This window comes from Leuciscus leuciscus, assembly GCF_965113295.1.
Source record: "Leuciscus leuciscus genome assembly, chromosome: 6".
Lineage (NCBI taxonomy): Eukaryota > Metazoa > Chordata > Actinopteri > Cypriniformes > Leuciscidae > Leuciscus > Leuciscus leuciscus.
In genome coordinates this window covers 45085718-45107480 of record NC_138730.1, presented here as the reverse complement: position 1 = coordinate 45107480, position 21763 = coordinate 45085718, and the positions used below count along the sequence as shown (strand labels likewise).

General features: G+C 36.3%; 2 protein-coding genes across 3 annotated transcripts in view; one reads left to right on the top strand and one right to left on the bottom strand.

Moving 5' to 3' along the window:
• The first annotated feature begins 1254 nt into the window (after nucleotides 1-1254).
• Nucleotides 1255-5429, top strand: uba52 (ubiquitin A-52 residue ribosomal protein fusion product 1). Its single transcript, XM_082173282.1, has 5 exons — nucleotides 1255-1309; nucleotides 2705-2814; nucleotides 2936-3022; nucleotides 4012-4114; nucleotides 5264-5429. The coding sequence occupies exons 2-5, from the start codon at nucleotides 2712-2714 to the stop codon at nucleotides 5355-5357; spliced, it is 387 nt and encodes a 128-aa protein (XP_082029408.1). The 5' UTR covers nucleotides 1255-1309; nucleotides 2705-2711; the 3' UTR covers nucleotides 5358-5429.
• Nucleotides 5430-8250: 2821 nt separating this feature from the next.
• LOC309501132 (homer protein homolog 3) overlaps nucleotides 8251-21763 on the bottom strand; it is a 40055-nt gene continuing 26542 nt past the window's right edge. Inside the window, exons 6-9 of one of the 2 annotated variants that reach the window (XM_082173172.1) lie at nucleotides 18700-18856; nucleotides 14306-14416; nucleotides 13865-13945; nucleotides 8251-9587 (exon numbers count right to left, since the gene is read on the bottom strand). In XM_082173172.1, the coding sequence (XP_082029298.1) occupies nucleotides 9402-9587; nucleotides 13865-13945; nucleotides 14306-14416; nucleotides 18700-18856 (535 nt within the window). In that variant the 3' untranslated portion in view covers nucleotides 8251-9401. The remainder of the gene's footprint in view (nucleotides 9588-13864; nucleotides 13946-14305; nucleotides 14417-18699; nucleotides 18857-21763) is intronic. The other variant, XM_082173171.1, reaches the window with a different exon arrangement.

The following is a 21763-nucleotide window of genomic DNA, read 5'->3' as shown; positions in this document are numbered from 1 at the left end:
TTAATATATTTTAAACTGTAATTTATTCCTGTGATCAAAGCTGAATTTTCAGCATCATTACTCCAGTCTTCAGTGTCACATGATCCTTCACAAATCATTCTAATATGATGATTTGATGATCAAGAAACTTTCATTATTATTATCAATGTTGAAAACTGTTGTGTACAATTTTTTTTCCAAAATTCTTTGATGAATAGAAAGTTCAAAAGAACATTTTCTAACATTATAAATGTCTTTACTGTAACTTTTGATCAGTTTAACTCATCCTTGATGAATAAAAGTATTGATTTATTTTATTTCTTTCCCCCAAAAATAAAATAAAATTTCTTACTGACCCCAAACTTTTGAACGGTCGTGTTTAATGTTACAAAAGCTTCAGATTTCAGATAAATGCTGTTCTTTTGAACTTTCTATTCATCATAGCATCATGAAATAAAAATGTAAAAAACTGTTTTCAACATTGATAATAATCATAAATGTTTCTTGAGCATCAAATCATCATATTAGAATGATTTCTGAAGGATCATGTGACACTGAAGACTGGAGTAATGATGCTGAAAATTCAGCTTTGATCACAGGAATAAATTACACTTTACTGTATATTCACATAGAAAACAGCTGTTGTAAATTCTAATAATATTTCACAATATTACTGTTTTTGTTTGTATTTTAATCAACTAAATGCAGCCTTGGTGAGCAGAAGAGAATTCTTTTAAAAACATAAAAAATCTTACCGATCTAAAACTTTTGACCGGAAGTGTATATATCAACACTTTTATTTTAGATGTGATTAATCACTTTGACAGTCAAAACTAATTGCTGGACAAAAACATTTATAACAGTGATATTTTGACTGATATAGTTATTTAATAATCTTAATTTAATATGTAGAATTAAAACTTATTTAGGCTCTTTTGAGCTCCCCAACATTAATAGATTTCTGCAGATTTCTATGCAACACTTTTGTTTGCTTTTTTGTGTGTTTTCTGTGAAATAGGCTTGAAACAGCTCGAGTTATACGTGCATTTTTAGCAATTGCGGGTTTCAGACATAGATTCATTCACACAATGTACAATTAAAGCTTGTCACCAAAAATACCGAAGTCGAGTATGTAGTTACATAAAACGAGCACATATTTAACTATTTTACTCTTCGGAGTCCTGATGGAATATGGTGAACTAACACGTGCTGCAGTTCCGCTCCAATCCTGCAGGCGGCGGTAAACCCTCGATAACGGTCAAATACACGCGATCTTCAGGCACGAGAAACGCGTCGGTCTTTTCCGCCCGGACCAGCAGCAACTGCGAGGGTGAGGATTCGTGTCCGTGAGATTGCTTTATTTTGTCGTCTTTTCCCTCTTTATTCACTCGCGCGATTCGGTGAATATTTACATTAGACGTTTATGTTTGTGAATGGTGCGATTAAAGCTTGTTGTGCGGTAGATTTAGACGCTTTTGTGTGGTTTGAAGTGTAATGTGTCGTGATGGAGTGTCATGGCCGCTTCTGCCATGTGTGTGTGAGAGAAACTCCTCTCATGAAAACACGCGGAATTTACACTAAACATACAATAAATCACCCGAAATTTATATTACATGCATATATATTACTTGAAAGCGCTCAAGTTGTTCCGATAGTTGGTCATATAATGGCGTTGCCGGTCAAGAAGTATCTTCTGCTCATCAAAACTGCATTTATTTGAACAGAAATACAGAGAAATCAGTAATACTGTGAAATATTATTACAATTTAAAATATTTGTATTTTTTTATTTTAATACACCTTGAAATATAATTTATCAAAGCTGAATTTTCAGCATCATTACTCCAGTCTTCAGTGTCACATGATCCTTCACAAATCATTTTAATATGCTTAGTATATAAATTATTGATTAATCATCAATGTTGAAAACAGTTGTGCTGCTTATCTAATCATTTATTTTATAACGTGATTTTTTATTTTTAGGATTCTTTTATGAATAAAACGTTTTAAAAAAATTATTTATTAAAAGCATTTATTTAAAATATAAATCTCCTTTTTTATAACAATATACATTACCGTTCAAAAGTTTGGGGTCAGTATTTTATTTTTATTTTGAAAGAAATTAATGCTTTTATTCAACAAGGATGTGTTAAGATTTATATTGTTAGAAAAGATTTATATTTTGAATAAATGCTATTCTTTTTAACTTTTTAATCATCAATGAACCCTGGAAAAAATATAACGGGTTCCAAAAAAATATTAAGCTGCACAACACTGATAATAATAAATCTGAAGGATCATGTGACACTGAAGACTGGAGTAATGATGCTGAAAATTCAGCTTTGATCACAGAAATAAATTACATTTGAAAGTATATTAAGAGAAAACAATTATTTAAAATTTTAATATTTCTCTTTTTTTGTTTTTGTACTTTTGATCAAATAAATGCAGGCTTGATGAGCATAAGAACATTAATAATAGTAATGTCTCCAAACTTTAGAACAGTACTGATATATATACACTCTTGGTAGGTATCTTAGAGTATTACCGTGGTACACGCACAAAAACATGGAAGTACTATTTTATTACAGATGACACTGATTAATAATTGTTAATATGTACCAAAGAATGTCCCAATGTGAAACTGGTATTTTTGCTGCTTGTCTTACTGTGTGTTCATATTGCTGAAAGTGATTGTGACTTTTTTTTTCTCTCTTTTGTGACAGTGGCAAAATGCAGATCTTTGTGAAAACTTTAACCGGTAAGACCATCACCCTTGAGGTCGAGCCCAGCGACACCATCGAGAATGTCAAGGCCAAGATTCAAGACAAAGAGGGTGAGGATGAACTTTAATGGATTGTCTGGCGTTAGTTTTAAAATACAGTCTGAATTAAGCAAGTATGATGTGTGTGTGTTTTCTTCTGGTCGGCCCACTGATGTGTGTTTGTTCCTCACAGGTATTCCACCTGACCAGCAGCGTCTGATTTTCGCTGGCAAACAGTTGGAAGATGGTCGCACACTTTCAGACTACAACATCCAGAAAGGTGTTTATCCAGTGTCTGCCTCCTTATAGTCGAGTCTTGGCCATCCAAACATTTTATTAGTTGGTTGGTTGGTTGGTTGGTTCAAAGAAAAAAAAACATGTGAAGTCGGTGAGGGACAGATCATTAATGATATGTCCATGTGATAACAGTATGTCAGGCAGAAAATCCAAACGTTTGCCTAATATCCATCCATCTCAGATATGTGACCCTGGACCACAAAACCAGTCACATGGGTAAACATTTTTTAAATTGAGATTTGTAAGTCATCTGAAAGCTGAATAAATAAGCTGTCCATTGATGTGTGGTTTGTTAGGATAGGACAATATTTGGGCGAGCTACAACTATTGAACATCTGGAAACTGAGGGCAAAAATCTGAACATTGAGAATCTTCTTTAAAGTTGTTCATTTGTTCACAATTGTGCAGCATTCAGTCTCAAAAATAAATGTTTTATATAATTACGTTAGGAAATTTACAAAATATCTTCATGGAACATGATCTTTACTTAATATCCTAATGATTTTTGGCATAAAAGAAACATTGATAATTTTGACCCATACAATGTATTGTTTGGCTATTGCCGCAAATATACCCGTGTGACATGTGATTGGTTTTGTGGTCCAGGGTCACATAAGGCTTATCATTTGAAACATGTAATTAGCAACTTTACATGTCTAACGTTGACCTAGATAAATGTACGCTATTATTAGGTGCATATCCAAGTGTTTGTGTGGATTGTTAAAGTATAGTGAGATTACTGCATGAGCCTTTTTTTTATTTGAAAGATAAAGATATTGTTTTGATCTCTGATTGTAGTCCTTGAAACCCCCAAAAAGTAGTGCTTAAAAGTCAATGAAAGTCCTGGAATTTACAGTGTCTGTACGAACCCATGAAAAAGTGTCCCAATCAACCTGAGTTCACCCAATATAACACTTGCTGTTGGTCTCGACGACAGCATCATTTTATCTTCTGGTTTTCTGTGTTCCTCAGAGTCCACCCTCCACCTGGTCCTGCGTCTCCGAGGAGGAATCATCGAGCCTTCCCTCAGACAGCTGGCCCAGAAATACAACTGCGAGAAGATGATCTGCCGCAAGTAAGACCGCGTGATTTAAGCCGAGGGCACACTGCGCCAATCCTAAAAGATTTCTCTGGTCCTAGGCTAAGATCTGAAGTCTTTGATCATTAGTTTGACATGTTCACCGACAGCCGATTAATGACGGTTGCGATCAAATTCTGGCAGTTTCAGAAGATTTGACTCTCAGTCCTGCAGTGACTCTCCAGCGACAGTCAAATTATCTTTGTTAGTCACTGAACATGTCAATGATTGATGTAAAATAATAATAATAGTAATAATAATAATAAACTTTATTTTCCATAGTGCCTTTAAAGGTCCCATATTGTCAAAACTGAAATTTCCTGGCTTTTTCCATGATAGCAGAGGTCTAGGGGCGATGAAACTATACCATATAAGTTTCAAAACAGTCAATCCACAGACAAATGCACACAGCCTGCATAAAGTAGAGCCGTTGTGACTTCTGTATAAGTGTGATGTCAGAACTACTCCGTCACCGCCTTCAGTCTCCACCCCCACCAATGATGGGTCACTCAGAAAACAACAGGCCAATCAGAAGAGAGGCTCATGAATATTAAGTAGACAGGTTCTTGGCCGAGCTCCTGAGAAAGGAGCTGTAAAAATATATTGAGATGGTTTATGGCACTTATACCTCAAATATATATTCTTAAGGACATCAAAACCTAAAATAAAACTTCAGAAAGGTGTACAATATGGGACCTTTAAAAGTTAAATCTCAAAGCGCTTCACAAAAATAAGAAAAGATAAAAGTAAAATACAATAATATAAAAGAAAAGCATTCATAAGTACATTCAAAATATACAATACAAATATAAAATGTTATCAAAAGTTTCATAAGTAAATGGTATATAATTTTTGAAGTAATCAAATAAAAACTTACATAAAGTACGTTTTGAGGGAAGCTTTAAAAACACTTGCCTATCTAGTAATGTAAAATCTAGTTTGATGGACAAGTTTTCTTGCGTGTTTGTTTTTAACGCGTCTTGACTGTCGTACAGTGTGACTTACAGCGATGATCATGTTCGTACAGTCTGACATGCAGCAATCGTAAAGGACTATTATAAATCGCACCCGGCTTCACTCTCAGTCTAGTGATGGATCCGTTGAGTTGATCATCTCATGATGTATCCCATGATGCTCTGCTCTCAGGTGTTACGCCCGTCTGCACCCCCGTGCCGTGAACTGCCGTAAGAAGAAGTGTGGCCACACCAACAACCTGCGGCCCAAGAAGAAGCTGAAGTAAACTAGCGGCGATGCTACGCTTCAGGAACCGCAGGAGATTCTGTGTTCAAATAAAGTCTTGTTGAAAACCGTCGCCTTGAGTTTGTCCACTTATATTGTGCTTTTCCTTGTCTGTGTAAAAATAGTTGTATAGAGGTTGTAAAACCATAGTATATGGTATATTTATAATATTGGGTTTGGGTACAATATTTGGTTTTAATAGCTCTATAATATGCAATATTTTAATGACAGACCTAGAATACGTTAAATACAACAAAACTATCATAATTGGGGCATTTTTGCATTTACGTATGAGCTATTTTACCCCAAACCCCCTTAAAATCTGACCAAGGTCCATTAAACGGTTTCCAAAAGTGAACACTGAAAATTTATTTTTGCATGCAAGTATTTAAACTCTGAATTTCCAAAACTGAGTACTACTTATGAATTATGTGTGTGTGTGAAGTTTCAGCTCAAAATACCCCACAGATATTTGTATATAGCATGTTAAAATTGTCACTTTTTGAGTGTGAGCAAAAACAGTTTTTGTGTCTGTCGCTTTAAATGCAAATGAGCTGCTGCTCCCGGCACAGGGGGCGGAGCTTCAAGAGCTCGTGTCCTTTTACCTCACACACACATGCACTGAACATGTCAAAAACTTTTCGCCTTTTATGTTCAAACCGGAGTCAGAAAGATGGAGAGACTCGAGAAGAAGTGACAACATGTAGACAACATTTCTGAATGGTTAGTTGATGAATTTATGAAGCTTATGTGTAGTTATCGTCTAGTCATTGATTAGCATATTCTGTCTTGATAATCTATAAATCGTGTTCCCGGGGGCGGGGTTTATGTAAATTCTAGGGTTGGTGATGTCACTAACCCTGGAGGAATGTGGTGTAGTCTCTACCAGCCGTTTGTTGTAGTCCTTAAAAAGCCATTTCTTTAAAAGCAAATATCTCCCTTTGCTTTGAACTTTGAGCGTCGTAACTTTGCAGATGTTGTTTATGCTCAAACAGCAACATTACACACTAACTAAGGTTAGAAAAGTCAAATCATAATCAACCACCCCTTTTAATTGAACAAATGTAATATTTAGCAAAGTTAAGCGTATTTAACACAGTTAAGAAATAGTTTATTGATTGGAATTTTTGGTGCGTTTTTCAAATGTTCTTTGCACTAATTGTTCTAATCACAGAAAACAGAAGACCAAATATTAATTTAAATATTGGTTTGGCAAGATGTTTGAGCATATGCACGATGACCGAGTAACTCACACTGGTAATACAATGTAAAACAAATTTATTTAGCAAGTTTTCGTTAAACTCGGAGGACATCACACACAGACTTGACTCTTAATGAAATCTACGGTCATAGTTTTAATCGAGAGCTGCAGAATATATGATCTCAGTCCCGCACACTTAAAGATGCACGTGTGTCTCTCGCATTCATCCGAGTCAGACTTCAGATCGCTTGCAAGCAGAAAATGAGGAGATTCTGTCCTTGAAAAACATCCAAATCATAAATCACACATGCTTTCATTGTCCAAAAAGATACAAAGCAGTACACATACTCAAGTACCGCATGAAGAAATAGAAAAGTTTGACCCTAAAATCAAAAGCAAAGGAACACAAACCCTGTGGTTGTTCAGGCTGTTGGCACTTAACACTGGTTTCTTGTGCTGTCGATCACAAATACACTGTAAACGCAACGACACTAGATGCATTCAAGCACATTCAGCATCCATTCCTCAATGAACAACTACAGCTATTCTTATACAAGTATAAACTCCCTTGAGAGATCTTAATATTCTATAATAACAGAGCAATTGTTTATTTCTACCTAATGTATATTTTTGTGGCAACGCTGCATCTATTTAATGCTTTCTATCAATGTCCTGTATCTATCCTAAGCATTCCACAGTATGAAGATTCGAGCTGGTCTTTGGTTTACACACTCCAGCTGTGAGCACATCCATATACAGAGAAAACACACAGCCATTAAAAAAAAAAAAAAAATTTGTAAAAATAATAATTGATGAATTTTTCCTTTTTTTTGCTCGTCTCTCCCAAAAGTTTGGCATTTGAGCGACAAAAGTATTTGCTACAAGTTAGTTTCAGTTCATAATATTCTATAGCAGACTTCCGATTCACAGAGTAATGATTAATATATATTTTTTTTAGCTTAATCTTTTAGTGTTCATAAAAATGTATATGACTATATGTTACAGAAATGGGTTACACTTTATTTTAAAGGAACACTCCACCGTTTTTTGAAATAGGGCTTATTCACTTTCTTTCCTACATTTAGATAGGTGGGCAAATGCATTTTTGTCTCAGTGCATGCATTGTTTGTTTGACAGGGTCGGCGCTAGCTTAGCTTAGCATAATGAATGGAATCCTTTGTTCCCAGCTAGCATGTCCTGAGTAAAAGTGATATAAAAAAAAAAACCCCACCTAATTACTTCTTGTGGCCTGCGTATTCATAACAAGTACAAATAGCGATGCAGATTAACACTAGGCGATTTCCTAGGCAGATATTGACTTATATATTAAGGACTATATTAGGGGGAAGCACAGGCGAAGCACTGCTACTTGGGCGTGATATCTCTGCGCCCAAGTAGCAGTGCTTCACCTGTGCTTCCCCCTAATATAGTCCCAAGTCAATATCTACATAGGAAATCGCCTGGTGTTAATCTGCATCGCTATTTTTTACTTGTTGTGAATATGCAGACCACAAGAAGTAATTAGGTGGGGGGGGGGGGGGGGGTTATATCACTTTTACTCAGGACATGCTAGCTGGCAACAAAGGATTCCATTCATTATGCTAAGCTAAGCTAGCGCCGACCCTGTCAAACAAACAATGCATGCACTGAGACAAAAATGCATTTGTCCACCTATCTAAATGTAGGAAAGAAGGTGAATAAGCCCTATTTCAAAAAACGGTGGAGTGTTCCTTTAAGGTGTCATTGTTACAGTGTAATTATATATTTAAGTACTGAGTAATAATAAGCAACTACATGTACTTACTATAGGGTTAGGTTAGGGTTTGGTTGAGGGTTAGTTGCATGTAGTTATGCATAATTTACTATGGTAAGTACATGTAACATATGTAACAAGGACTCTGTAAAATAAAGTGTTACCCAGAAATGCATGAAGCTAAATTATTATTGAAATATAATCATTTTTAATAGTAATTCTGGGCTGAAACCAAAAAAATCAGGATGCACTTGGCTTAAAATAGATTAATAATGAATTAATTAATGTGTTTATTAATTAATTAATTAATTAATTAATGTGTTTAATAATCAACACTCAAACAAAACTGAGTTGTACAAACATTTAAATTGCACATTATTTTATTAAATTTGGTTACACTTTATTTAAAGGTGTCAGTGTTACAGTGTAATTATATATTTAATTACTGAGTGATATTAATTAACTACATGTACTTACTATAGTTACGGTTAGGATTTGGTTGAGGGTTAGTTGCATGTAATTATGCATAATTTACTGTTTTTACTATAGTAAGTACATGAAACATATGTAACAAGGACACTAAAATAAAGTGTTACCTTAAATTAATATTATTAAAAAATATAAATTTTAATTATTATATCATAATAATTAAAAAATAATAAAGTGAATGTAAAAAAGCAAAAATGAATCTTGTGTAAATATGATTATTCAACTTTTGTGCTGCCCTAAACTGAATTATTAATACTTTAAATTATGAATTTTTTTTTTTTGAAAGAATAGATTCGGAGAGATTTGCAATGCATTTGTGAATAATTTTTCCCTATTGTTCACGGTGTGTGACCTCTAATAAATAAAGATGAATACTTGTGATACTGTAAATACGTGACGCATCACTAGTGTATCAAAAATAAAGCGTCTCCTCCTGTACCGTAACATCGCTGTTCGTGTTCGACCGACACTGAAGTTATTGCTAGAGTTTGAACGGAAAGTTTTCAGTGCAAAAGAAAGAAAGCAGGAGAAGTGAGAAGATACTGATAGAAACTAGTGAAGCTGAACTACTGAAGCCCTCGACGAGCGTCTCTCACGCCACACTATTTACTGATGAGTTTGACCAGACTCTGTCGAAGGTCGTTGAGGTCGTAGATCTTGACGTCGAGGATCTGGACGACTCTTTGCACCTCGTTCTCGGCGCGCTCGCGATCTTCCAGCGCTGACGACAGGTTCTGCTCTGCGTTCTGCACACGCCGCTCCAGATCCATGTTACGCATCTCCAACTCCTGAAAACACATCACAGAGGTCACTGAGGTCACTGATTTAACAGGAATTAACCCTCTAGTCTAATGTCTTCATATCGCATGTGCTCTCGTTGTTCAATGTTCACAGCGGCGCATGCTGCATGAAGAAATATAAAAGGGATACAAACATATATAGAAAAATATAGAAATATAAAACCTGATTCTGTACTACATGAAGAAATATAAAATCTAAACTATATATATATTTTTTTTATATATATATATATATATATTTTTTTTTTATATATTTAAAAATAAATATACAAATATTTCTATATAAATATATATAGAAAAAATATAGAAATATAAAATCTTATTCCGTTCCCCTGCAATAAAAAGTGCTAAAAAAATAAATAGAAAACAATATAGAAATAAAAATATATAGAAAGAAATACAGAAATATAAAACCTGATTATGTACTTAGCTTAATCTGTGTGTTCATAAAAATGTATATGACTTGTACATTTAAGTTGAATGTTACAGAAATGCATGAAGCTAAATTATTAATAAAATATAATCATTTTTAATAGTAATTCTGGGCAGAAAGCAAAAAATCAGGATGCATTTGGCTGAAAACAGATTAATAATAAATAAATTAAATTAAATGCGTTTAATAATCAACACTCAGACAAAACTGGGTTGTACAAACATTTACAGTGCCCTCCACAATTATTGAACCCCCTGGTAAATATGATCAAAATTGGCTGTAAAAAATAAATCTGCATCGATTATCCTTGTGATCTTTCATTCAAAAAATGTGCAAAATTCTAACCTTTCATTGAAGTAAAAGAATTGAAAGTGGGGGGAAATCACATTATGAAATAAATGTTTTTCTCCAAAACATGTTGGCCACAATTATTGAAACCCCTAGAATTTTTTACGAGTAAAATATCTCTGAAGTATATTCCCATTAATATTTACCTTTTTTAGTACACCAGGGTGACTAGGAACATGAAACTGTCCAGCTACTGTCCTCGTGTTTCACAGAAGTTTAAATATGAGGAAACACAAAGGCCAAATCCCCTTAATCATCCATCACAATGAGTAAAACCACAGAATACAGTTCTGATGCGTAGCAAAAGATTGTTGAGCATCACAAACTAGAAAGTGGCTGTAAGACAATAGCTAAAGAATTGAAAATCCCCATTTTGACCATCAGGGCAATAATTAAGAAGTTATAACCAACTAAAGATGTTATGAATCTGACAGGAAAAGGACGTGTGTCTATACTGTCTTAATGCACGGCGAGTATGAAAGTTTGACTGGCCAAAGACTCTCCAAGGATCACAGATGGAGAATTGCAGAGATTAGTTGAGTCTTAGGGTCAGAAAGCCTAAAAAAAAAAATTATCAAACAACCCCTACATCCCCACATGTTGTTTGGGAGGGTTTAAAAAAAACCCTCCTCGCTCATCCAAAAACAAATTCCAGCAAATTTAATTGTCAGACACGACTGGATCTTCAAACAACACAGGGTTCTGTGGTCAGATGAGACTAAAACAGAGCTTTTTGGCAGCAAACACACTAGATGGGTTTGGTGAACACAAGGATAAAAAGTACCCCATGTGTACAATTTAATATACCATTGGATCTTTAATGCTGTGGGCATATTTTTCTGCTGGAGGTCCTGGACTTCTTGTTCAGATACATGGCATTGTGGATTCTATCAAATATCAACAGATAAAAAATCTAAACCTGACGCCTTCTGCTAGAAATCTTATAATATGCCGTGGTTGGATCTTCCATCAGGACAACGATCCAAAACAAACATCAAAATCAAAACAAAAATTTGTTGTGGAGCACAAAATGAAGCTTCTGCCATGACCGTCTCAGTCCCCTGACCTGATGAGTGGGCTGAACTGAAGAGGAGAAGCACCAACATGGATCTGGGAATCTGAAGGATCTGGAGAGATTCTGTATGGAGGAATGGTCTCTGATCTCTTGTCAGTTATTCTCCAAACTCATCAGGCATTATAGAAGAAGACTCAGAGCTGTTATCTTGGCAAAAGGAGATTGCAAAAAGTATTTAATAAAAGGGTTTCAATAATTGTGGCCAACGTGTTTTGGAGAAAAACATTTATTTCATAATGTGATTTCCCCCCACTTTCAATTCTTTTACTTCAATGAAAGGTTAGAATTTTTCACATTTTTTGAATGAAAGATCACAAGGATAATCGATGCAGATTTATTTTTTACAGCCAATTTTGATCATATTTACCAGGGGGTTCAATAATTGTGGAGGGCACTGTAAATTGCACATTATTATTATTAAATTTGGTTACACTTTATTTTAAGGTGTCAGTGTTACAGTGTTATTATATATTTAATTACTGAGTAATATTAATTAACTACATGTACTTACTACAGTTTGGGTTAGGATTTGGTTGAGGATTAGTTGCATGTAATTATGCATAATTTACTGTTAATATAAACAGTAAATACTGTTTAATATAAAACCTGATTCTGTACTGCACGAAGAAATATAAAAATATATATAAAATCTTATTCTGTACTGCATGAAGAAATATAAAAAAATACAGAAGAACTCATAGAAATATAAAACCTGATTCTGAACTGCATGAAGAAATATAACACCTGATTCTTCCATTTTAACCTAATGTTTTGAAATTGTATTTGACTTCTACATAACATTCATTCATGCTTAAGTGAGATGTTTCAGAAAAGTGTGAATTTTTTTAGGCTAGATTATTATTAATATAAATATTAATAAAGTTATTATTAAAATTATAATTTAATGTAAATATAAAAAATGCAAAACATCAACAACAATAGTGGTTCTCTATACAATTGTGAATCCTATGAAAATACATTTATTCCATTTCTGTGCTGCATTAAACTAAATGACTAATGCTTTAAATGTGTCATTGTTTTCTGTTCTGTAAATTATGTGTTGTGAATGTGACTGTATTGTGATTGCGATTGTGAATGTATTGTGAATATAAATGTATTGTGATTATGAATGCAATTGTGAATGCGATTGTGAATGTATTGTGATTGTGAATGCAAATGCTATTGTGATTGAGTGTGAATGCGATTGTGAATGTGAATCCAAATGTGAATGTGATTGTGAATGCAATTGTGAATGCGATTGTGAATGCAATTGTGATTGTGAATGTATTGTGATTGTGAATGCGATTGTGAATGTGATTGTGAATGTGAATGTGAATGTAAATCCAAATGCTATTGTGAATGCGATTGTGAATGTGAATGCAAATGCAATTGTGAATGTGAATGCAAATGCGATTGTGAGTGTGAATGTGATTGTGAATGCGATTGTGATTGTGAATGCAAATGCGATTGTGAGTGTGAATGCGATTGTGAATGTGAATGCAAATGCGATTGTGAGTGTGAATGCGATTGTGAATGCGATTGTGAATGTGAATGCAAATGCGATTGTGAATGCAAATGCGATTGTGAGTGTGAATGCGATTGTGAATGTGAATGCAATTGTGAATGCGATTGTGAATGTGAATGTGAATGCGATTGTGAATGCAATTGTGATTGTGAATGTGAATCCAAATGCGATTGTGAATGTGACTGTGAATGCGATTGGGAATGTGACTGTGAATGCGATTGTGAATGTGAATGCAAATGCGATTGTGAGTGTGAATGCGATTGTGAATGCAATTGTGAATGCGATTGTGAATGTGAATGTGAATGCGATTGTGAATGCAATTGTGAATGCAATTGTGATTGTGAATGTGAATCCAAATGCGATTGTGAATGTGACTGTGAATGCGATTGTGAATGTGACTGTGAATGCGATTGTGAATGTGACTGTGAATGCGATTGTGAATGTGAATCCAAATGCGATTGTGAGTGTGAATGCAATTGTGAATGCGATTGTGAATGTGAATGCAAATGCGATTGTGAATGTGATTGTGAGTGCGATTGTGAATGCAAATGCGATTGTGAAAGTGATTGTGAATGTGATTGTGAATGCAAATGCGATTGTGAATGTGATTGTGAGTGCGATTGTGAATGCAAATGCGATTGTGAGTGTGATTGTGAATGCAAATGCGATTGTGAATGTGATTGTGAATGTGATTGTGAGTGCGATTGTGAATGCAAATGCGATTGTGAGTGTGATTGTGAGTGCGATTGTGAATGCAAATGCGATTGTGAATGTGATTGTGAATGTGATTGTGAGTGCGATTGTGAGTGCAAATGCGATTGTGAATGTGATTGTGAGTGCGATTGTGAATGCAAATGCGATTGTGAATGTGACTGTTCCAGCACCTGTAGTCTGTGTACGGCTTCTTCTCTCTCTCTCTCCAGCTCATGGTAGTTCGACTTCTTACTCTGGAGAATCCGGATTTCCTGAAATGAATTGAGATGCATTAATGCGCAGAAATCTCTAATACAGTGAGTCCTTGCTGAAAGAGCTGAACGCGTTCTGTGTGTTTTATAAGCAGGAGTTTGAGCTGAAGATTACAGTGACTTTCAGGAAAGAACATCTGTAGGTCACTGGACTCTCCCCTCCATCAGGAATGTGAGTGTACGTGTCAGCGAGTGAGTGTATGTGTGAGTGAGTGAGTGAGTGTGTTTGTGTGTGTGAGAGAGTGTGTGAGTGAGTGTGTTTGTGTGTGAGAGAGAGAATTTGTGTGAGTGACTCTCTCTCTGTGTGTGTGAGAGAGTGTCACACACAGAGAGAGAGGAGTGTGTGTGTGTGTGTCTCACCTCATCCTTCGCCTTCAGTAAGTTCTCCAGCTCCTCCAGGGATTGAGTGAGTTCATCTTTGAGCATGTCACTGGGTCCCTGACCACCACCATGAGCCTCCAGCTCCGACACCTACACACACACACACACACACACACACACACACACACACACACACACACACACACAACAATAGAACAGAGATTCTATACACAACTCTAGACTCAACTTGAAAGAACACAATGCCAAAGGTTCTATATAAGGAGAAACGTCTTCAATGATTGCACACAATACTTTTATGTTTAACAGATTATTTTTACCTAATATTTTCATGCGTTTTCATGTAAAAATGTATTTGACTTTTACATAACAGTCAGTTACATGTAAATATGCATAATTTACTGTTACTAATACAGTTAGTATTAATGCATGTAAAGCTGTAAAATAAAAGAGTTAACAAATGCTATAAATAAAACACAACTACACTGTTATAGCGACCTCTATATGATTGTGAACCCTGTGTAAATATTTATCTTGCTATCCAGACTATGCAGAATTGTATTATTATTATTATTTAATATTATTATTAATGTTATTTTAACATCATTGAGATATGGTTATTATAGTTAACAAACAAAAACTAAAACCATAAAAAAATTGTTGCTTGAAATAAAAATAATCAACAAACTTATTTTATTTCTCATTTTCATTTAGTTGAACTTGATGTACTAAAATACCTATAACTAAAACTGAAATAAAAATTAATAAAAACTATAAACATTAAAAAAAACACAGCAAAAGTACTAAAACTTGAACTAAAATTATAACAGAAAATATTAAAAATATTAAAATAAAATAAAACTATAATAGTAATGCAATATTAATTAAAATAACACTGACTGAGATACTATTATAACTTTTACTAATATTTCTGAATCAGATTTTTTTCTATCTATATTTTAATTTTAGTTAAAGTTTTATCAATTTTGATGTGTGTTTTTGTCATTTTTACAAGTTAAAAAAATTATAGCGATCTCTAGATTTTAATCTCCATCCAACAGAATAGAAACACATGAATGTATGAACATCAGTCTGTTATCCACACAAAGCATCAGACTTTGAACAGAGACTCTTTTGTCAGAGAAACCTGTCTGGAAATACTCATTAATTAATTTCCTTCAGCTTTAATTCACAGAAGTGTCAGTTCTTCCAGAAAACAGGCTCGTATTGATATCTTTCAGCGCTGGCAGAATGTTTTGAGGCTCAGATGAAAGAGGTAATGACTCACTCGTTTCTCTCCTCCCGCCTGTCCGTTTCTTTACAAACACATTGATGCGTAAAATCATTTTATAACTTCACTCAGACCCATTACACAGAATCTCCAGCATAATAGCCATCATAAAGCTGACCTACATACACACTCACTGATTATTCACACATTATATTTGAATAATGCATTACAGACAGTAAAGGACACGCTCTTTAACCAGGTGTGATGCGACAAGTTAATTGAATATAAATTCAGAAGTATAAAGTATAAATGCTGTGCAAAATGACAAACTCAAAGCCAATCAGGTCATATTTGATGTTTAATATACAGCTATAGTACACTCTCTCTCATATGTTTGAGGTCGGTATGATTTTTTAAATGTTTTTGAAGGAACTCTCTTACGCATGACAAGCCTGCATTTATTTTTATAATTATTATTAAATATAATTACAATTTAAAAATCAGTTTTCTATGTGAATGTGTTAAACTGTAATTTATTCCTGTGATCAAATCTGAATTTTCAGCATCATTACTCCAGTCTTCAGTGTCACATGATCCTTCAGAAATCATTATAATATGATGATTTGATGCTCAAGAAATATTTATGATTATTATCAGTGATGAAAACAGTTGTGTACTATTTTTTCAGGATTATTTGATGAATAGAAAGTAAAAAGAACAGCATTTTTTTTGTTTAAAATAGAATCTTTTGTAACATTATCAATGTCTTTACTGTCACTTCTGATCAATTTAATGTGTCCTTGCTGAAAAAAAAAAAAAAATTCTCAAGAAAAAGTCAAATGTAACAAAAGTGGTGATTTTTTTGCTTTGAAACAACACACTTATTAGGATGAATCACCACAATAACACCAGAAATGTCATTTAAAGGGCACCTGTTATGCTTTTGTCACATGTTCATCTTTGTTTAGTGTGTAATGTTGTTGAGTTATTCTCTATATCAGTGTCAGTGTTCCTGAACTCCTGAAACGCCTCCATTGTAGTCTTGAGTTTCTTCCGGGAACGAACACGTCACAATATTACTCATTATAATAATTAATACGCAGAATAAAGGGGCGGGGCCTGGTTGAGTTAGTTAGTAGTGTGTTAAACTGGTGGTTATGGTAAGGGGCGGGACATTTCCCAAACACACTCGAAGCGCTCGACCAATCACAACACACTGCTCCAGCCAACCAATCAGAGCACAGTGTGCTTTTCAGGAGGAGGGGCTTCATAGAGACAGGAACTAAATAGAGCGTGACTGACAGACTGGGAAGAGAGGAGCCGCAACAATGGAGAATATAATGTGTTTTTTGAACATTGAACCATGAACACCTGTTCTAGTAGAGCACGAAAAGAAAATCAAGACTTTATAAAAGGGCATGATATGACCTCTTTAATAAAGGCCCTGATGACAATCAAATGTTTCTCAACACCATCTTTTATTCCATTCATTCAAGGTAAATGCAGTGCCTCTCTATCCTCCAACATTATAACCAAATGCACTCACACTCACTCACAAGGTCTTGGAGAGCCTTAAGAGGGACTGGCTTATTTTTAACCATGTAAAGTGCAAAAAAGTTTCCCAAACGAGGGTCTGGCAGCTTCCCCTGGTGATATTTCAGTCCTCCGAACTAGGCCATTGAAAGTAGGATATCGCTGTCCTACAAACCATCCCACATCTCTCTCTCTCTCTCTCTCTCTCTCCATCTCTCTCTCTTTCTCACAACCCCCCTCTCTCTCTCTCTCTCTCTCTCTCTTTCTCACACACACACTCCATCTCTCTCTCCATCTCTCTCTCTCTCTCTCACACACACACTCCCCCTCTCTCTCTCTCTCCCACACACTCCATCTCTCTCTCTCTCTCTCTCTCTCTAGTCCCTTAAGACATGAACCATTTTCAACCACCTGGTCGCCTGTTCTCGTCCCAAAGAGACGGAGCGAGATCGAGGGCTACCTCTCTCAAACACGAGTCCTGTTCTGAAGCGATAATGAGAGCAAACGGTGTGAAGAGAGAGACACGGAAAGGGTGATGATGACAATCCCATTCAGATCGATGGCGAGTCGGATCATTTCTTGCAGTTTTTTTGCTTTTGAATTTTTTTTTTTTATTAAGATTTATTTAATGCTTTTGAAAAGGTCTCTTCTGCTCACCAAGGCTGCATTTATTTAATCAAAAATACAGTAATAATGTGAAATATTATTACAATTTAAAATAACTGTTTTCTATGTGAATATACAGTAAAATGTAATTTATTCCTGTGATCAAAGCTGAATTTTCAGCATCATTACTCCAGTCTTCAGTGTCACATGATCCTTCACAAATCATTCTAATATGATGATTTTGCAGTTATAATCAATTATTGGTGCGCAATTATTAATAATGTTTTTTATTAATATCGGCGTTAAACAGAACAGAGTTTTTGCTGCTTAAAACATGACCATTTTTGACAGGATTCCTTTCAATGAAAAATTAAGCTTTGCCATCACAAGAATAAATTACATTTTAAAATATAGTAAAATATTTTCCTTTAAATACTATTTTACAGCGTCATTATAGCATAAAAGACTTCTTTCATAAACATTCTAATTATTTCTAACTTTTGACCGGTAGTGTAAATGTATTAAAGTCCCCCTGTAGTCAATAATTTGATCACCTAAAACTCATCTTTCATCACCAAAATGACATTTTTTCTTAAATTTTTTTTTCTTCATGCCTTAAAATATCTTGTGTAACTCGACACCTTTGCCTCATTTAGTATGTGCAGTTCTATGAATATGCAAATGAGCCCCGCCTCCACTCACTCACTCAGCTCAGAGATCCACTGGTTGACGATCACACGTTGATCTGATTGGTTACAAGGTAGTTTGTGACGTCAGAAACACCAGCGATTTCAAAGCGTGTTTTTGAGACTGTCTTTGGTTCACTGCAGTTTTAAGGAGGAAATACTCAGCAATGCTGTCGACTTATGAATTTACACATGCTTTGTCTTAAAGCGTATTAAAAACACCACATAGACACATAAACAACATTAAAAGCTGGATTTTCACCACAGGGGGATTTTAATAAAATGTTTTGACTTGTTTCTCTTGCACTTTCAACCCTTTCCATGTTACATTGAAAGCATCTTATATTCTATATTTTCACCTGATCTCGTAATCTCTCGGTCTCGTCCTGATACGCCGCCAGCTGTTTCTTCCACTGCTCCACGTTGGCGTTCGCCTCATGAAGCGCCGCCACTAGTTTAGAGTTACTGTCCTGTAAGGTGAAGAGCTCTGCCTCCAGGTTCATCTCACAGATTGACCTGTAAGAGAAACGCTCAAAACATTCAATGTGTCTGACCAGTTTAACCCTGTTGACCTTTAGTTGTAACCCTAAAATGAGCAAGAGTTACAGGGACTAAATAGTCTTTATTTTCCTTATTACACAGACAAGGCTTAAAGGGTTAGTTCACTTCAGAATAAAAATTTCCTGATGATTTACTCACACCCACGTCATCCAAGATGTCCATGTTTTTCTTTCTTCAGTCGAAAAGAAATAAAGGTTTTTGAGGAAAACATTCCAGGATTTTTCTCCATATAATGGACTTCAATGGGGTCCAATAGGTGGAAGGTCCAAACGTGAGTTTCAGTGCAACTTCAAAGTCTCGACACGATCCCAGCCGAGAAATAAGAGTCTTATCTAGACAAACCATCCGTCATTTTATAACAAAAAAGAAACATTTATATACTTTTTAAACCACAAATACTGGTCTTGCACTAGCTGTGATGCGCCACACATTGAAAGGTCACGTTTGTGTTCCGGTTCAAAAAGGGCGAAAAACTCCATCTCATTTTCTCCTCCAACTTCAAAAACGACCAACATTTTTTTTTTTTTTTTTACCTTTTATTTATTTGTTTTGTTTGTAAAGGGCGTTTGACTTAGTCTTCGCTTTGTAAACACTGGGGGCCCTATCTTGCACCCAGCGCAAGTGAATTTGAACACCGACGCATGTATCATTCCTATTTTGCACCCGCGCAAAGCGCGCTTTTCCCTCCACAGAAGCACGTCGGTAAGTTAGAAAATACACTTGTGCTCCCGGGGGCGGTTCAGCGCAAAGAGGAGGCGTGTTCCGGCGCAAACGTTCCTTCATGCTATTTTGCAGGTTTAGAAAACAATTGCGCCACTAACCAGGAAAAAATAGTTTAAAGTCAGTGGCGCGTTGCGCATGTTATTCATATGCTATTTTAAGGGCGCATGCTTGGCCATAATCAATGTAGAGTGTGCACAACGCACATACACTTTGCATCTCTCATCTACACAGAAGCAGCAGTTTTCATTTTTGCAAATCATACATTATTACGATAGATAGATAGATAGATAGATAGATAGATAGATAATTTATTATAAAAGCATACATCTAGCTTACATCTCATCAGATCCCGGTGAATCATCAGATCCTTATGTCCACCCTCTCATCACTGGGCATCACAGGAACTTCACTCCACTGGTTTGAGTCCTATCTCACAGGTAGGTCCTTCAAGCTCGCATGGAGAGGTGAGGTATCCAGAGCACATCAGCTGACCACAGGTGTTCCCCAGGGTTCAGTTCTTGGTCCCCTCCTCTTCTCCATCTACACCACATCACTGGGACACATCATACAGGCACACGGTTTTTCCTACCACTGCTATGCTGATGACACGCAGCTCTTCCTCTCCTTTCAACCAGATGATCCCACAGTAGCTGCACGGGTCTCAAGCTGTCTGGCGGACATCTCCACATGGATGAAGGAACATCACCTGCAGCTCAACCTGGCAAAGACTGAGCTTCTCGTCCTCCCTGCCAATCCGTCTCTACAGCACGACTTCACCATCCAGCTAGAGTCATCATTAATCACCCCATCAAGATCGGTCAGAAATCTTGGAGTAACGTTTGATGACCAGCTGACCTTCACAGATCACATTTCAAAGACAGCTCGATCATGCAGGTTTGCACTGCACAACATCAGGAAGATCAGGCCTTTCCTAACTGAGCATGCAACACAACTTATCGTCCAGGCCCTGGTCATCTCTAGGCTTGACTACTGCAATGCTCTTCTGGCTGGACTTCCAGCATGTGCAACCAAACCCCTACAGATGATCCAGAATGCTGCAGCTCGTCTTGTCTTCAACGAGCCCAAGAGGGCCCACGTCACTCCTCTGTTCATCTCTCTGCACTGGCTACCTCTCGCTGCTCGCATCAAGTTCAAGGCACTGACGCTTGCTTACAGAACTATCACAGGCTCAGCTCCCTCCTACTTTCACTCACTCCTACGAGTCTACATCCCTACCAGACACCTACGATCGGTCAACGAGCGACGTCTCGTGGTTCCATCACAGAAAGCCACAAAATCACTTTCCAGAACATTCTCATTCACAGTTCCATGCTGGTGGAACGCTCTCCCCACCCTCATCCGGAATGCAGAATCCCTGACAACATTCAAAAGACAGCTGAAGACCAATCTCTTCCGTGAGCACTTAACCTTATAGAAAGAAAAAAATTTCTTTTCCTTTGAAACATCACTTATCAGGCTTATGCTACTCCGAATAAAACCTGAACTTCGTATTTTGAGCACTTCTTGCGTTGTTGTTGCTTTTGCCTCTTTATGATGACTCGCTGAATTTAGTCCTAATTTGTAAGTCGCTTTGGACAAAGGCGTCTGCTAAATGACTAAATGTAAATGTAAATGTTACACATTTACCCAAATTATCATACGCCTGTTTAACCCAAGCTAATTTGGGTGGGTTTCTCCATTTCAATGTAACTTCTGTCTTTTACGGCCGTGACGAGAGCGTTGCTCTCCTCGGCTGTGAACCGCTCCTGGCGTGCGCCTGGCAAATCCGCCGTTACAATAGCAATCCGCTATGGAAAAAGCGCGTCTGCTCTTAAAGGGAATGTGAGATGACGCTCTGATTGGGTTTTTTCACGTTACGCCCAAACCACACCTATGAATAATGAAGCTACTTCAGACCAACCCATTTTAGATTTGCGCCTGGCGCAAGAGTCATTTATCCCGCCGGAAAAATAGCAACAGCGCCGAGACCCGCCCACAAAGTTACTTGCGTCTCAGATCGTTAAAATAGGGCCCTGGGTCTGTTCTTCCGCCTAAGTCACGCTTGACCTTTCAACGTGATTACGTAATGTGTGGCGCATCACAGCTAGTGTAAGACTAGCATTTGTGGTTAAAAAGTAT

Excerpts from the sequence above, each read along its gene's own strand:
- uba52 (XM_082173282.1), top strand. The coding sequence starts at position 2,712 with ATGCAGATCTTTGTGAAAACTTTAACCGGTAAGACCATCACCCTTGAG. Across the intron at positions 2,815-2,935 it reads CAAGATTCAAGACAAAGAGG|GTATTCCACCTGACCAGCAG; the intron begins GTGAGGATGAAC and ends TGTTCCTCACAG. Across the intron at positions 4,115-5,263 it reads GAGAAGATGATCTGCCGCAA|GTGTTACGCCCGTCTGCACC; the intron begins GTAAGACCGCGT and ends CTCTGCTCTCAG.